Source organism: Anomaloglossus baeobatrachus, chromosome 2 (genome assembly GCF_048569485.1).
Source record: "Anomaloglossus baeobatrachus isolate aAnoBae1 chromosome 2, aAnoBae1.hap1, whole genome shotgun sequence".
In the NCBI taxonomy this organism is placed as follows: Eukaryota; Metazoa; Chordata; class Amphibia; order Anura; family Aromobatidae; genus Anomaloglossus; species Anomaloglossus baeobatrachus.
Window position 1 is genome coordinate 512,942,607 of NC_134354.1, and position 17,590 is coordinate 512,960,196.

Consider the following 17,590-nt stretch of genomic DNA (forward strand, 5'->3'; position numbering starts at 1 on the left):
GAGCGGGCCCTAATAAACCTGGAAATCCATCGATTATGTGCTAAGTCATAATTATATAAGGCTCCAAGTGCGGACACCTGGTCTTTTAGGGTGCTAGTGGAAAGCCCTAAATCTACTTATTTCTGCAGGAATTCCAAGACAGAACCGATAGGGACCTCATCAGTAAGCTGGACTTCTGAGGTAGACAGGAATCTGTTCCAGGTTTTGGCATATATTTTAGTGGTTACTGGCTTTCTACACTGGAGCAAAGTTGAAATCAGATTATGGGAGAAACGTTTACTTTCTAGCAATGACCTCTCAAATTCCATGCCGTTAGATGAAGGGTGGAAATTGAGGATGTGTTACTAGTATTTGCGACAGAAGGTCCGGGATGTCCGGAAGCACCCATGGGTCGGAGATGAACATTGTCCGTAGCCAAGAAAACAAACGACTTTTTGGCCAAAATGGAGCTGTCAGGATGACCCTTGCTCGATCCACTCCGATTTTCCTCAGTACAGCTGGAATCAGTATCACTGGAGGGAAGGCGTATACTAGACTGAAGTCCCATCTGACCAGGAACGAGTCTACTGCGTGAGTATTTACTTTGGGGTTGAGGAAACAGAATGTTTCCACCTTCCGATTCGGTTTGGTTGCAAACAGGTCTACAACTGGTTGCCTCACAATTGCACTACTTGGGAAAATATTGAGTGATTCCAGACCCATTCCCCTTGTCGTAGCTGATTGCGGCTCAAAAAAATCCGCTTTCCAGTTGTCTTCTTCTTTGATGTGTAGGGCTGTTAATGATTGCAGGTGTTGCTCTGCCAGTTGAAATATGCGGACAGTCGTCTCTAACAGGGCTCTGGAACAAGTTCCCTCTTGACGGTTGATGTAGGCCACCGGAACTAAATTGTCCGAGAGGATTTGCAAGTGAGATCCTACTAGGAGGGGTTTTATATGAACATGCAGGCCTTTCAGGTTTATTATGGTCCTGAAGGACCCGTCTGGTTTGTTGACTAAGACGAGAGGGGAATAATATCTCTTCCCTTGCTCCTGTTTCGGAACCTCCAATAGGACTGCTCACTTTACCAGGTCCAGAACCTCTAATTGCAACGCGTGTTGTTCCACTAGGGACATACGGAGGGAGGTTAGAACAAAACATTGTGGCGGCGAATCCAGAAATCTCAACTTTAGGCCGGACTTTACTACTGCGAGGATCCAGCTGTTGGTCGAGATTTTTTTCCATGCAGCAAGGAATAAGGAAAGTCTTCCCCCTACCTGGGGACACCAGTCACTGGAAGGGATTTTTCCCCTTGGGGAGGGACCCTTACACAGGAGGCCTCGATCTTTCCTTCCTCGGTCCGAGTTCCATCTACCCTGGTCTCTAGGGGATCTTCTGCGGGATCCTTTTGCTCTCTGAAAGGAACCCCGATAAGATGGAAGGGAGATGTTTGGAAACCCCTTCTTATTGTCTCCGGCCTTCTCTAAGATGTAATCCTACATGGGACCGAAGAGGAATTTCCCCTCACAGAGGATGCAACACAGCTTGGATTTTGCTTGCATGTCCCCTGGCCAGCATTTCAGTCCGAGGGCCCTGCAAGCCGCGTTTGATAGTGCTGCAGACCGAGCAGCCAACCTTGCTGAATCTGCTGACGCATCAGAAAGGAATGCCGATGCGCAGCGCATCAACAAAATTGCAGATAAAATGTCCTCCCTGGCCACGAAGTTGCTCCTCTAGATGAGTGAGCCAGACTGATAAGGACCTGGCCATGCATGTCACCGCAATTGCTGGTCTGAGAGCCCCTGCTGAGGCTTCCCAGGTCCCTTTTAGAAAGCTATCCACCATCGTATCCATTGTGTCCTTCAAGAGTCCCAAATGCTTGAAGGGCAGGGTGGATTTCTTAGATGCCTTCGAGATGGCCACGTCCAGTTTTGGGGCTTTATCCCATGATGTTGTGGCGGAGTCATCAAACGGGTATTTCCTCTTTAAGGATGATGGGAGAGAACCCCGTTTTTCCATTCGGTCCGCATAAAGGAGCTGATTTTTTTAACTTATTGGGAAGGTTCAACGCTTCTTTTGTTCTAGACCGCCCAACATGACGTCTTCCACTGTCTTACGAGTCTTATCCTCGGGTATGTCCATTGTTGACTTGACAGCTCTGACCAACTTATCAGTGTCCTCCTGGGGGAAGCAATGGCATCACCCCATAGGTCACAGAGCTTGAAAAGCTAGTCAATATCTGAAACTGACTTGAGAAGAGGGATCGCTTCCTGAGCAGCCTGTGGTGCAGGAGTGCAGGAGAGGAAGAGAAAGAGATGGAAGCCATACTGGAAGAGGTGTAAGGAGAGGGAGGCCTAGAAGAGGAATTGGAACACCTCCTCTTTTTGGATCTTTTACGCTCCCGCATGGCAGATCGCGTCTGAACTGGACAGTCCCATTTGCCTTGTGAAGCGAACAGAGGCGGATGAGGAAATAGGCAGATGCTCAATGATTCAGAACAAGGTCTGGGAAACCTTGGTTAGGTCCGCCTCAGACTGTAAAAGAACTTCGGCCCATTCAGGGGGTGTAGGCGGGCTCCTGTAGCTGACATAGAGGGGTTGCTGCAAATGGAACAGAGAGCTGTGGGCTAACCTGACGGCAACCGCTTTTTTCAGGAAGAGGAGATAAAATGCAAGACTACAGGGGGAGGGACAAGAATGATCCCTCCTAAGATTAGGCATAGATTCCAGATGGGCAGTGACGTGGCTAGTGAAAAGTCTAAAATGACAGACACTAACCCGTTCCTGTAGTGAAGAAGGAACTGCAAGACTATACTGAATAGAAGAGGAGGCCAGGTGACCGAAGCTCACTACGGTGCTGGAGCTGGAGGAATTGATATGGGGCTTATAGAGGAATAAGGTGGCAAGGAAAACATCATTCTCTTAGACAGTAATTGGACATAAGAATGGGACGCTGTGATTGGACGGGTGGGCAAGGCTGAAAAAAGGCACAAGAGCAGCCCACGTGCGCATCATTGGAGGGTGTACTCAAAAAGCGGGCCCTAACAGGACGACTAGGCCTCAATGATGCCGGGGCCTAAATTTTCGAAGATATCTGCAGGGTTCAAGGGCAACAGTATCTGCCTCCTATGGACACTATGCTAAAACTGATTAGCTTGGTTCCAGTTGGTGGGTGTATCCTGCTGAGGAGGAGTTCATTTTTTTGCATAGTGTCAGCAGCATACACCCATAGTTTCCTGTGTCCCCCAATAAAGACTCAGAGAAAGATATTTTACGGTGAGTACCCAAAATCATCATTTCCAGCTCAAAACTGTATAAACTTGAATGCTGATTGGATGAAGCATATCAGCTAATGTAGCACCATATATTTCAAAGGAGACCACCACTTGTCATATCCATAAAGCGATAGACAAATATGAATAAGACTGACGAGATGGTCAAAATACTCACCTAAAAACTGTGCACAGTGTATAATCCACATTTGAAAATATATAGCATGGATCATTAAGGGGTTAAACAATGGCTGAGTTTCTATGTATACATTCACTATAAGAGTGAAAGAATAGGCCGGCGCATTTCATTTACAAACCTCTGTTTCTTCTCTCTTCTTCACTAACTTTCTGAGTTTTCTTCAAATATTCTTCCCTGAGTTCAATTTGATGCCTATCACATAAAGACAAGTTATGATCTTCTATTACTGTGCAAGAGAACATGAATGACAATAAATGTCCGCAGCATTTACCCTTCCCCTGTTTACAGTAAGAATTACCAATGAAATGACAGGTGTGGAGGGAGGACAATTTTCAGACAAGAAGTTTCTGGATTGTATATTTTCCATCGTTCAACCATTATTAGAATCTCACCCAAATCAAACCCTCATAATCAACATTGCTTTCATCAATAATGTGTGTTATGACTTTTTACTGTCATCCTAGGAATAAAGTATCCAAATCCCCACCCATATAAATTTTTCTACTCTGTTTACTGCAGTGATGGTAAGGATTGTTGGCCGCCATAAAATGTCCCTGTGGAAACGTTTAAAGGGCTTGTCTGCTTTTTATAATATAGTTTTTGCTAGCGGGCTACCCTAAAGATAGGCTGATTGTTTGAGGAGACCTGTAGAGATCAATGGGTTGTCTGTGTAATTCATAGACTTAACAATTATTTTACAGCAAGAGTCACATTGTAGCCCATCTATGAACTACTTATATGCCGCAGAGTCATTTAAAGGAGATCTGTCTGCAGGGTTTTGCTACCTCATCTGACAGCAACATAATGTAGGCAAAGAGATTCTGAATCCCATGGTGTATCACATAGATTACTGGGTGCAGCCATTCTCACATAATCAAAGAATTGAGTTTAAGCATGTAGCTGAGCTGGGAAAGCTGTCCCCGCCCACACCAGGCTCTCAATACAGATTGTGCATTGACAGTGAGGTGTGTAGCTGAGCTGGGAAAGCTGTCCTCGCTCACACCAGGCTCTCAATACAGATTGTGCATTGACAGTGAGGTGTGTAGCTGAGCTGGGAAAGCTGTCCCCGCCCACACCAGGCTCTCAATACAGATTGTGCATTGACAGTGAGGTGTCAATCACAGCAGGAGGTGTGTCAGACTCCCATGCAGTAGCAAGCTAGTCCAGCAATGTTAATCACAGGGTAATAAAGCCATTAGTTTTCGTAAACAATAGCTTACACATAAGATAAAAGATAAGATAGATAAAAGAGGCATAGTTGTTTTTTTTTTATTTTTTTAACCCTTACAGCATGCTGTCCTCAGCGTACATAGCAAAAACCTGCTGACAGATTCCCTTTAACACTAGAAGTCCCAGGAATTTCGAGCTCCATAGGATTCCAATGGTAGAAATGTCAAATGACCCCTCTCTGGGACTTCTAGTGTTAAGGCAGGCATTCCAGAAAATAGATAAATAAAAATTTAAATGACCCTTATTAAAAGAAGGGAATTTTGTTTACTTACCGTAAATTCCTTTTCTTCTAGCTCCTATTGGGAGACCCAGACAATTGGGTGTATAGCTTCTGCCTCCGGAGGCCACACAAAGTATTACACTTTAAAAAGTGTAACCCCTCCCCTCTGCCTATACACCCTCCCGTGCATCACGGGCTCCTCAGTTTTGGTGCAAAAGCAGGAAGGAGGAAACTTATAAATTGGTCTAAGGTAAATTCAATCCGAAGGATGTTCGGAGAACTGAAGACCATGAACCAAAAGAACAATTCAACATGAACAACATGTGTACACAAAAGAACAACCAGCCCGAAGGGAACAGGGGCGGGTGCTGGGTCTCCCAATAGGAGCTAGAAGAAGAAGGGAATTTTGTTACTTACCGTAAATTCCTTTTCTTCTAGCTCCTATTGGGAGACCCAGACGATTGGGTGTATAGCTACTGCCTCCGGAGGCCACACAAAGCATTACACTAAAAAGTGTAAGGCCCCTCCCCTTCTGGCTATACACCCCCAGTGGGATCACTGGCTCACCAGTTTTAGTGCCAAAGCAAGAAGGAGGAAAGCCAATAACTGGTTTAAACAAATTCACTCCGAAGTAACATCGGAGAACTGAAAAACCGTTCAACATGAACAACATGTGGACCCGAAAAACCAACCCAAAAATCCCGAAGGACAACAGGGCGGGTGCTGGGTCTCCCAATAGGAGCTAGAAGAAAAGGAATTTACGGTAAGTAACAAAATTCCCTTCTTCTTCGGCGCTCCATTGGGAGACCCAGACGATTGGGACGTCCAAAAGCTGTCCCTGGGTGGGTAAAGAAATACCTCATGTTAGAGCTGCAAAGACAGCCCTCCCCTACGGGGAGGCAACTGCCGCCTGCAGGACTTGTCTACCTAGGCTGGCGTCCGCCGAAGCATAGGTATGCACCTGATAATGTTTGGTGACAGTGTGCAGACTCGACCAGGTAGCTGCCTGGCACACCTGTTGAGCCGTAGCCTGGTGTCGTAATGCCCAGGACGCACCCACGGCTCTGGTAGAATGGGCCTTCAGCCCTGATGGAACCGGAAGCACAGCAGAACGGTAGGCTTCAAGAATTGGTTCCTTGATCCATCGAGCCAGGGTGGCTTTGGAAGCCTGCGACCCTTTGCGCTGACCAGCGACAAGTATAAAGAGTGCATCCGAGCGGCGCAGGGGAGCCGTGCGGGAAAAGTAGATTCTGAGCTCTCTCATCAGATCCAACAAATGCAAATCCAATTCATATCGAAGAACTGGATGAGGACAAAAGGAAGGTAAGGAGATATCCTGACTGAGATGAAAGGGGGATACCACCTTAGGGAGAAACCCCGTAATCAGGCGCAGCACTACCTTGTCTTGGTGAAACACCAGGAAAGGACCTTTGGATGACCGCGCTGCTAGCTCGGACACTCTCTGAAGAGACGTGACCGTTACTAAAAAAGCCACTTTCTGTGACAGTCGAGAAAGTGAAAAAAAAACAAAAAAAAAAAAACATCCCTCAGAGGCCCCAAGGGCGGCTCCTGGAGAGCCATAAGTACCCTGTGCAGATCCCATGGGTCTAACGGCCTCTTGTACGGAGGGAGAATGCGACCAACCCCCTGCAGGAACGTGCGTACCTGAGGAAGTCGTACTATGCGATTCTGAAAGAATACAGACAGCGCTGGGATTCGTCCGTTAAGGGGGCCGAGCGACAAACCTTTTCCCAAACCAGATTGCAGGAAGGAAGGAAAGGTAGGCAATGCAAATGTCCAGGGAGACACTCCCTGAGCAGAGCGCTAAGAGAAGAATATCTTCCACGTCTTGTGGTAGATCGTGGCAGACGTCAGCTTCCTAGCCCGTCTCATGGTGGCAATGACGACTTGAGACAATCCTGAAGACGCTAGGATCCCGGGCTCGATGGCCACACAGTCATGATCAGGGTCGTAGAATTCAGTGGAAAAAACGGCCCTTGGGACAGTAAGTCTGGCCGGTCTGAGGGTGCCCACGGTTGGCCGACCGTGAGATGCCACAGATCCGGGAACCACGACCTCCTCGGCCAGTCTGGGACTACGAGGATGGCGCGGCGGCAAGCGGAGCTAAGCTTGCGTAGCACTCTGGGCAACAGTGCCAGAGGTGGAAACACATAGGGTAGCTGGAACTGCGACCAATCCTGAACTAAGGCGCCTGCCGCCAGAGCTCTTTGCTCGTGAGACCGCGCCGTGAAAATCGGGACCTTGTTGTTGTGTCGAGACGCCATTAGGTCGACGTCCGGCATCCCCCAGCGGCTACAGATTTCCTGACACCATTCTGGGTGCAGAGGCCATTCCCCTGCGTCCATACCCAGGCGACTGAGGAAGTCTGCTTCCCAATTTCCTACGCCCGGGATGTGAACTGCGGATATGGTGGATGCTCTGTCCCCCACCCACATCAGAATCCGCCGGATTGCCAGGTAGGCTTGGCGATGCGTGTTCCGCCTTGGTGGGCGATGTCTGCCACCGCTGTGGAATTGTCCGACTGAATTCGGATCTGTTTTCCTTCCAGCCACTGCTGGAAGGCTTGCAGGGCAAGATACACTGCCCAGATTTCCAAAACATTAATCTGAAGGATGGACTCCATGACCGTCTGAGAAGGGAAACGTTCCTGTCTAGGGACGTCGACTCCTCAACCCATTGGCAAAGCATGTCCCATTGAAGTGGACGTAGATGAAACTGCGCGAAAGTGACTGCCTCTTCATGAGACGTCTTAAGGGGTGTGACTGGCCTTGAAGGAGAGACTGCACCCCCGTCTGTAGTGAACGCTGCTTGTCCAGCGGAAGGTTCACTACCGCTGAGAGAGTGTGAAACTCAATGCTCAGATATGTCGGCGATTGGGTCGGTGCCCGATGTAACCTTGAAAAATTGATGATCCACCCGAAACTCTGGAGAGTCTCCAGCGCCACGTTCAGGCTGCGTTGGCATGCCTCTTGAGAGGGTGCCTTGACAAGTGGATCGTCCCAGTAAGGATCACAGAGTGACCCTGAGAGTGCAGGACTGCTCCCACTGCTGCCCTGAACGTGGTGAAAACCCGTAGGGCTGTCGCCAGACCGAAGGGCAGGGCTACGCACTGAAGATACTCGTCTTCAATGACGAAAACGTAGCACACGCTGGTGCTCTGGAGCAATCGGCACGTGGAGATAGGCATCCTGATGTCTATTGATGCTAGGAAATCTCCTTGCGACATTGAGGCAATGACGGAGCGGAGGGTTACATCCGGAACCGCCTGGCCTTCACGTGCTTGGTGAGCAGTGTTAGGTCCAGAACGGAACGGAAAGAGCCACCCCTTTTTTGGCACCCCAATCAGATTGGAGGAAAAAACCGTGTCTTGTTCCTGAAGAGGAACAGTGATTACCACTTCTTCTGCCTGCAGAAGAGCGACGGCTCGGTGGGGGGAGGGGGGGAGAATGAAGAATCGCGTCGGAGGACGAGAACAGAGTTCTATCCTGTACACGTGAGACAAAATGTCTCTCACCCACCGGTCTGTGACCTTTGGCAGTTAAATGTCCCCAAGCGGGAGATTCTGCCACCAACCGCGGATGCGGAAAGAGAGAGCTGACAGTCATGAGGAGACCGCCTTGGTAGCGGTTCCTCCTGCTGCCTTCCTTGGGCGTGATTGAGCCCGGCCGGAATCTGAGCCCCTCTGAGCCTTTTGAGCCCTTTTGGGCGAGGACAATTGGGACCTGCCCGAGCCTGGGAAGGACCAACCTCGACTGTCCCTCCAGGACAGCATTACTAGGGTAAGTCTCAATGCAGACATTGCGAGGTTAAGGACACCACCTGCGGCACAGATGTACATGTGCTCAAGACCAGCTGCGCAAGCGCCGCTGAAATAGGTAAGAGTGCCCATACGGCTGCGAATGCCGGAGCAACCGACACGCTGACAGCTTCACAGACAGACTTCAACCAGAGGTCCATCTGTCTGTCAATGGTATCTTTAAGTGAAGTCCCATCTTCACTGCAACTATGGATCTAGCCGCAAGCCTGGGGATTGGGGGATCCACCTTTGGACCCTGGGTCTAGCGCTTCACCACGTCAGGAGAAAGGGATAACGTGTATCCTTAAAACGTTTGGAGAAAACGCTTATCTGGTAAGCGTGGTGTTTCTGAACTGCTTCTCTGAAGTCAGCTCCAGAAAAATACTCAATATACACTTGAGATACTGAAAGAGGGATTTATCCTGCTGTGAAGCTGACCCCTCCCCTGGAGGAGTTGAGGGGGAAAAACCCAACTTTCCATTGATGGACGCTATAAGATTATTCACTATAGCGTCACCATCTGGTGCATCCGGATTGAGAGCGGTCTCAAGAGCAGAGTCGTGAACAGCTACGTCTGCCTCATGATACAGAGAGTACCTCTGTGGTGACCCTGACCAGTGATGAAGTCGAGGGCCATTCCCATGGAGCTCGCTTAGGCCGTCTGGGACTGTCGTCCGTGTCAGAGCCTGCACCCTGGGATGCATGGGACCCCCCTGGAACCCTGATTTATTCCCAATCAGGGTGGCCAGGGGCATTGAATCAACCTTGGCCAAGGTCTATCTGGACTGCAAAGTCTGTAAGATATTAGTCATAATCACAGACAATAAAGCAGCGGAAACTGCAACTCCATCCCTGTCCATGGACAGGGATCACAGGTGGTCTTTTGGCTACCTGTAGCGGAGACCCCGGTTAAGCAATTGCACATACTGGGGGCCCTGGAACCGTATCACATGCAGTACAAGCAGCATAGAAAGCCTGTGCCTTGGCACCCCTGCTTTTTTGCTGTTGTTGTCTAGCCATCTAGGAGCATTAGCTAAGAATAGCGACCTTACAGTGAATGCATACAAGCATGAAGTACAAATAAACACTTCAGCACATGTAGTACAAGCAGCCTAGAAAGCTTGTGCCTTGGCACCTTTGCTTTTCTGCTGCTGTTGTCTAGTTATTCAGGAGCATTAGCGAAGAATAGCTACATACAGCGAATGTATAGCATACAAGCATGAAAATAAACACTGCAGCACATGCAATCCAAGCAGCATTGAAAGCTTGTGCCTTGGCACCCTTGCTTTTCTGCTGCTGTTGTCAAGTTATCCAGGAGCATTAGCCAAGAATAGCGACATACAGTGAATGTATAGCATACAAACATGAAAATAAACACTGCAGCACATGCAATTCCAGCAGCCTTGAAAGCTTGTGTCTTAGCACCCTTGCTGTTTGCTGCCGCTGGCTAGCCATCTAGGCGGGTAGACAGCCAAGAATAGCCATTACAGTGCCATGTATAGTCTGTGCTTTAGCACCGCTGCTTATTAGCTGGTGTTTCTAGGCCTGCATCCTGAATAGCGACTTTACAAAAAGTACAGCAGGACACTTCGGCATTAGTGGGTCAGCACTGCAGCTGCCGCTTACCGCCCGCACAAAAGCAGGTGTGTGGCGCCTCCTGTGACTACTAGCTCAGCGCTTGTCTCCGTTTTCCCGCTCTGCGTGCCGGAATGGCTGCCGGCGTCCAGAGACGAGGGGCGGGCCGAGGGCGTGCCCGAGACAAGAGCGGGAACCCGGCGTCCCACTGAGTCTAGTGAAGGGGGCTGGAGAATGCAAAGCAGACTCCAGCTCCCTGCGCTGACTTACTGTACAGCGTCCCGCCCCTTCCCTGACTGGCAGGGCTGGGGGCGGGAACGAAAGGAAAACTAGGCCGCAAAGCCGGGGACTCGAGTAATAAGCGCGGCCGTCCTATGTGCACGGCCGGCGCGGAAGTCCCCGGCGCACCACAAGTCCCAGCCGCGCCACAGTGTAAAACACCCAGCAGCGGCCGGCGCGGCCGTTCCCAATACATAAATTCACTCAGCAAAGCTGCAGTGAATAATAGCACAAGCGCTCTGCGCTGTTGTCCCCGGCGCACAAACACTCCCAGCAATGCTGGTGTGTGTGTACGCGCTTGCCCGGGGACACAGAGTACCTTAATGTCGCAGGGCCCTGTCCCTGAGGATACTCAGCTCCAAATCCAGCAGGTTCTCTGGGTCTGTGGATGGAGCCCGGTCTCAGTGCCTGGAGACCGGTAAGATCCCACTTCACCCAGAGCCCCATCAGGGGGATGGGGAAGGAAAGCAGCATGTGGGCTCCAGCCTCCGTACCAGCAATAGGTACCTCAACCTTACAAACCGCAAGTGGGGTGAGAAGGGAGCATGCTGGGGGCCCTATATGGGCCCACTTTTCTTCCATCCGACATAGTCAGCAGCTACTGCTGACTAAACAGTGGAGCTATGCGTGGATGTCTGACCTCCTTCGCACAAAGCAGAAAACTGGTGAGCCAGTGATCCCACTGGGGGTGTATAGCCAGAAGGGGAGGGGCCTTACACTTTTTAGTGTAATGCTTTGTGTGGCCTCCGGAGGCAGTAGCTATACACCCAATCGTCTGGGTCTCCCAATGGAGCGCCGAAGAAAAGGAATTTACGGTAAGTAAACAATATTCCCTTCTTCTTTGTCGCTCCATTGGGAGACCCAGACAATTGGGACGTCCAAAAGCAGTCCCTGGGTGGGTAAAAGAATACCTCGATAAAAAGAGCCGACACGACTCCCTCTTACAGGTGGGCAACCGCCGCCTGAAGGACTCGCCTACCTAGACTGGCGTCTGCCGAAGCATAGGTATGCACCTGATAGCGTTTCGTGAAAGTGTGCAGACTAGACCAGGTAGCTGCCTGACACACCTGCTGAGCCGTAGCCCGGTGCCACAATGCCCAGGACGCACCCACGGCTCTGGTAGAATGGGCTTTCAGCCCCGAAGGAAGCGGAAGCCCCGAAGAACGGTAAGCTTCAAGAATCGGTTCCTTGATCCACCGAGCCAAGGTTGACTTGGAAGCCTGCGAACCCTTACGCTGGCCAGCGACAAGGACAAAGAGCGCATCTGAACGGCGCAGGGGCGCCGTGCGAGACACGTAGAACCGGAGTGCTCTCACTAGATCTAATGAGTGCAAATCCTTTTCACATTGGTGAATTGGATTAGGGCAAAATGAAGGTAAGGAGATATCCTGATTGAGATGAAAAGGAGATACCACCTTAGGGAGAAATTCCGGGACAGGACGCAGAACCACCTTATCCTGGTGAAACACCAGGAAGGGGGCTTTGCATGACAGCGCTGCAAGCTCCGACAGTCTTCGGAGTGATGTAACTGCCACTAGAAATGCCACCTTCTGCGAAAGACGTGATAAAGAGACATCCCGCAGCGGCTCCAAAGGTGGTTTCTGAAGAGCCGTTAGCACCCTGTTAAGGTCCCAGGGTTCCAGCGGGCGCTTGTAAGGTGGGACTATGTGGCAAACTCCCTGCAGGAACGTGCGGACCTGCGGAAGCCTGGCCAGGCGCTTTTGAAAAAATACTGAGAGTGCCGATACTTGTCCCTTGAGAGAGCCGAGTGACAAACCCTTGTCCATTCCGGATTGAAGGAATGAAAGAAAAATGGGTAAGGCAAAAGGCCAGGGAGTAAAACCATTATCAGAGCACCAGGACAAGAAGATCCGCCAAGACCTGTAATAGATCTTGGCGGACGTTGGTTTCCTGGCCTGTCTCATAGTGGCAATGACATCCTGAGATAACCCTGAAGACGCTAGGAGCCAGGACTCAATGGCCACACAGTCAGGTTGAGGGCCGCAGAATTCAGATGGAAAAACGGCCCTTGTGACAGCAAGTCTGGGCGGTCTGGAAGCGCCCACGGCTGACCCACCGTGAGATGCCACAGATCCGGGTACCACGACCGCCTCAGCCAATCTGGAGCGACGAGAATAGCGCGACGACAGTCGGACCTGATCTTGCGTAACACTCTGGGCAGCATCGCCAGAGGAGGAAATACATAAGGCAGTCGAAACTGCGACCAATCCTGAACTAATGCGTCCGCCGCCAGAGCTCTGTGATCTTGAGACCGTGCCATGAATGCCGGGACTTTGTTGTGTTCCCCAGCGGCGACAGATCTCTCGAAACACGTCTGGGTGAAGAGACCATTCCCCCGCGTCCATGCCCTGACGACTGAGAAAATCTGCTTCCCAGTTTTCTACTCCCGGGATGTGAACTGCGGAGATCGTGGAGGCTGTGGCTTCCACCCACTGCAGAATTCGCCTGACTTCCTGGAAGGCATTACGACTGCGCGTGCCGCCCTGGTGGTTGATGTATGCGACGGCAGTGGCGTTGTCCGACTGTATACGGATCTGTCTGCCCTCCAGCCACCGATGGAAAGCTAATAGGGCTAGATACACTGTCCTTATCTCCAGAACATTGATCTGAAGGGAAGACTCTATCGGAGTCCAGGTTCCCTGAGCCCTGTGGTGGAGGAAAACCGCTTCCCACCCTGACAGGCTCGCGTCCGTGGGAGAATGTCCCATTGGAGTGGGCGCAGATGGAATTGCGCGAAGGGCACTGCCTCCATCGCTGCCACCATCTTCCCCAGGAAGTGCATGAGGCGCCTCAAGGGGTGTGACTGACCCCGAAGAAGAGATTGCACCCCTGCCTGCAGAGAAAGCTGTTTGTCCAGCGGTAGCTTGACTACCGCTGACTGTGTATGAAACTCCATCCCGAGGTAAGTCAGTGATTGGGTCGGTGTCAACTTGGATTTTGGGAAGTTGATGATCCACCCGAACTGCTGGAGAGTCGCCAGAGCGACGGTAAGGCTGTGTTGACACGCCACCTGAGAAGGTGCCCTGACTAGGAGGTCGTCTAAGTAGGGAATCACCGAGTGGCCCTGAGAGTGTAGGACCGCCACAACGGATGTCATGACTTTGGTGAAAACCCGTGGGGCTGTCGCCAGGCCGAAAGGCAATGCCACGAACTGAAGGTGTTCGTCCCCGATGGCGAAACGCAAGAAGCGTTGATGTTCGGGTGCGATCGGCACATGGAGATAAGCATCCTTGATGTCGATCGATGCTAGGAAGTCTCCTTGTGACATCGATGCGATGACCGAGCGGAGAGATTCCATCCGAAACCGTCTGGTGCTCACAGGTCTGTTGAGTAGTTTGAGGTCCAGAACGGGACGGAATGATCCGTCCTTCTTTGGCACCACGAACAAGTTGGAGTAAAAGCCGTGACCATGTTCCTGAGTGGGAACGGGAATCACAACTCCTTCTGTCTTCAGAGCGTCCACTGCCTGAAAAAGTGTGTCGGCCCGAGCGGGGGGCGGAGAGGTTCTGAAGAAACGAGTCGGAGGACGAGAGCTGAACTCTATCCTGTAACCGTGAGACAGTATGTCTCTCACCCATCGGTCTTGAACATGTGGCCACCAGGCGTCGCAAAAGCGGGAGAGCCTGCCACCAACCGAGGATGCGGTTCGGGGATGCCGAGAGTCATGAGGAGGCCGCCTTGGAGGCAGTGCCTCCGGCGGCTTTTTGGGGGCGTGACTTAGACCGCCACGCATAGGAGTTCCTCTGGCCTTTCTGCGGCCTGTTGGACGAAGAGGATTGGGACTTGGCGGAGGGACGAAAGGACCAAAACCTCGATTGTATTTTCCGTTGCTAAGGTCTCTTCGGTTTGGACTGGGGTAAGGAGGAGTCCTTTCCCTTGGATTCCTTAATAATCTCATCCAATCGTTCGCCAAACAATCGGTCGCCAGAAAACGGCAAACCGGTTAAGAACCTCTTGGAAGCCGAGTCTGCCTTCCATTCGCGCAGCCACATGGCCCTGCGGACTGCCACAGAATTAGCGGATGCCACCGCTGTACGGCTAGCAGAGTCTAGGACTGCGTTCATGGCGTAGGAAGAAAAAGCCGACGCCTGAGAAGTCAAAGACGCAACCTGCGGAGCAGAAGTACGTGTGACCGCATTAATCTCAGCCAGACAAGCTGAGATAGCTTGGAGTGCCCACACGGCTGCAAAAGCTGGGGCAAAAGACGCGCCCGTGGCTTCATAGATGGATTTCACCAGGAGCTCTATCTGCCTGTCAGTGGCATCTTTTAGCGATGAGCCATCTGCAACCGATACCACAGATCTAGCCGCCAATCTAGAGACTGGAGGATCCACCTTGGGACATTGAGCCCAACCCTTAACTACGTCAGAGGGGAAGGGGTAACGTGTGTCAGTAAGGCGCTTAGTAAAGCGCTTGTCCGGAACCGCTCTGGGCTTCTGGACAGCATCTCTGAAGTTAGAGTGATCGAAAAACGCACTCCGTGTACGTTTGGGGAACCGAAACTGGTGTTTCTCCTGCTGAGAAGCCGACTCCTCTATAGGTGGAGGCGGGGGAGATAGATCTAACACCTGGTTGATGGACGAGATAAGATCATTTACTAAGGCGTCCCCTTCAGGTGTATCAAGATTGAGGGCAACGTCAGGGTCAGAGCCCTGAGCTGCGACGTCCGCCTCGTCCTCCAGAGAGTCCTCAAGCTGGGAACCCGAGCAGCGTGAAGAAGTCGGGGAAGATTCCCAGCGAGCCCGCTTAGCCGGTCTGGGACTGTGGTCCGTGCAGGAGTCCTCCACGTGAGACCTAGGGCCCACCCCGGGAGCGCGCTGCGGCGCGGACCGAGAGGGACCTGGAGGCGACGATCCAACAGGGCCCGGGGCCTGTGTAAGGACCGGTCTGGACTGCAAGGCTTCTAGCAGCTTGGCAGACCATTTGTCCATAGACTGAGCCATGGATTGTGAAAGTGACTCAGAGAGTTTCTCAGCAAAAACTGCAAACTCTGTCCCTGCCGCCTGTACAGGGGGAGCAGGGGGGTCTACCTGAGCCGAGGGGCCCACTAGTGACCGAGGCTCCGGCTGAGCAAGCGAAACAGGGGTCGAGCATTGCTCACAGTGAGGGTAGGTGGAACCCGCAGGTAACATAGCCCCACAAGAGGTACAGGTCGCAAAAAAACCCAGTGCCTTAGCGCCCTTGCTCCTTGTGGACGACATGCTGTTGTGTCCTAGGAGAGTGATCACTGAGGGTATATGGGAAAGGGTATACAGCCCGGCCGAACAGAAATATATATATAGAATACGTATCTATTCCGGCACCCTAGGGGGACCAGCACCGGGTGTAACTAAAATGAGAATGCATGAGTGGATGTGTGCCTCTTTCCACACAAAGCATAAAACTGAGGAGCCCGTGATGCACGGGAGGGTGTATAGGCAGAGGGGAGGGGTTACACTTTTTAAAGTGTAATACTTTGTGTGGCCTCCGGAGGCAGAAGCTATACACCCAATTGTCTGGGTCTCCCAATGGAGCGACAAAGAAAAGTAGATTTTGGGTACTCACCGTAAAATCTCTTTCTCGGAGCCTTTATTGGGGGACACAGGAAACCATGGGTGTATGCTGCTGGCACATGGAGGTTGACACTATGCAAATAAAAAAGTTGGCTCCTCCCCAGCAGTATACACCCACTGACCGGAGCTGAGGAGATCAGTTTGTGTAAAAGCAGTACGAGGAGAAGCTTGAAATCCAGAACATTCTGGATCCACTGAAGTCTTAGAAAGGGTGGGAACTGTGTCCCCCAATGAAGGCTCCGAGAAAGAGATTTTATGGTAAGTAAGCAAAAACTACTTTTCTCTATCACTTCATTGGGGGACACAGGAAACCATGGGACGTCCTAAAGCAGTCCCCCAAGGGTGGGGAAGAGTAAGACCCGAAAACAGGGTAAGCAGAGACAAGATTCTGTGACCGGAACCTGGGCCTAGACACCGTAAGGAACCCCTACCCGGCCCGGGGCCAAAGTATAGGGGAAGAGTTGGAGTACTAGGGAGTACAAGAACTAGTGTAAAATGCGTGTGCTGGGGATTAGGATGATCAGGGAGAAACTGCATCCTCTGAGATCTGTACCTAAGAAAGCTAAGAATCTAAGGCGACTGACAGCAATGGGTCGGGCTAAGAGCAAAAAACCCGACAGGCCATGGTACTACGTTTGAGAGTGGAAGAATGAGCGAAGAACTAGGGCACCTGGTAGAGGTAGGTGCCAGGTAAGCGGAGGCCAACGGAGCCTTGGCCCTTTACTGCCGCAGGACAACTAAAAGGGAAAACCGACTGCCTAAAATGGTGCAGGGGAGTCGAGATACTTGAGAAGAGTGTAAGGGGATTCCGCCATAGGGGAACTTGACCTGTTGATTACACAGCACCTGAGGGAAGTGATCTGACCCTAGTGGACGAAACAGCCTGCAGGCGGGAAAATGATACGGGAGATAAATCCCCTGTGTATAGAAGCGGTACAGAGAACTTGTGAAGTCCAGAGAAAAAAAGAGAAGGTTAAGGAGCCAAGGAAATCCAATAACCAATTTCCACTATGACCTGACAGACAGGAGAAGGGAGTCCGGGCATCTACAATGGCGTGACTGGGAAAACTAAAACTCTGGAATCGGGTACTATATGACCATTGAAGTGAATTACTGGAAGGAGAACCCCCTATGGGGGAGGGCTCTTGCGAATGAAAAAAAGGCACAAGACCTGGGATGTATGACCTGTAATGGGAGAAGGAAGAACCCTTTCAAGGGGGACTCAAGGAAGAGCTCGGACTATGTGACCGGCCTAAGCGCTAGTCGACCAGAGGAGTGATGCCTATCCTTGGAAGGTGGCAAGGAAAAAACGGAGGAGTGACGGAAGAATGAGTAAAATGTTATTATTATTATTATAAAACGCGTCACCACGTCACAACCAGAAGTGACGACGAAGGGAAAGAAATGACAGAGAATATGTGAGTTTAAATGGTCTAGCAGGAACTCTGA

At 51.1% G+C, this 17,590-nt stretch overlaps 1 protein-coding gene across 3 annotated transcripts in view; it reads right to left on the minus strand.

Annotated features, from left to right (window-relative positions):
* Positions 1–17,590, minus strand: part of OFD1 (OFD1 centriole and centriolar satellite protein) — a 152,021-nt gene that overhangs the window by 98,596 nt on the left and 35,835 nt on the right. For all 3 annotated transcript variants that reach the window (XM_075336560.1, XM_075336559.1, XM_075336561.1), the window contains one exon: positions 3,566–3,639. In XM_075336560.1, coding sequence (XP_075192675.1) covers positions 3,566–3,639 — 74 coding nt within the window. The remainder of the gene's footprint in view (positions 1–3,565; positions 3,640–17,590) is intronic.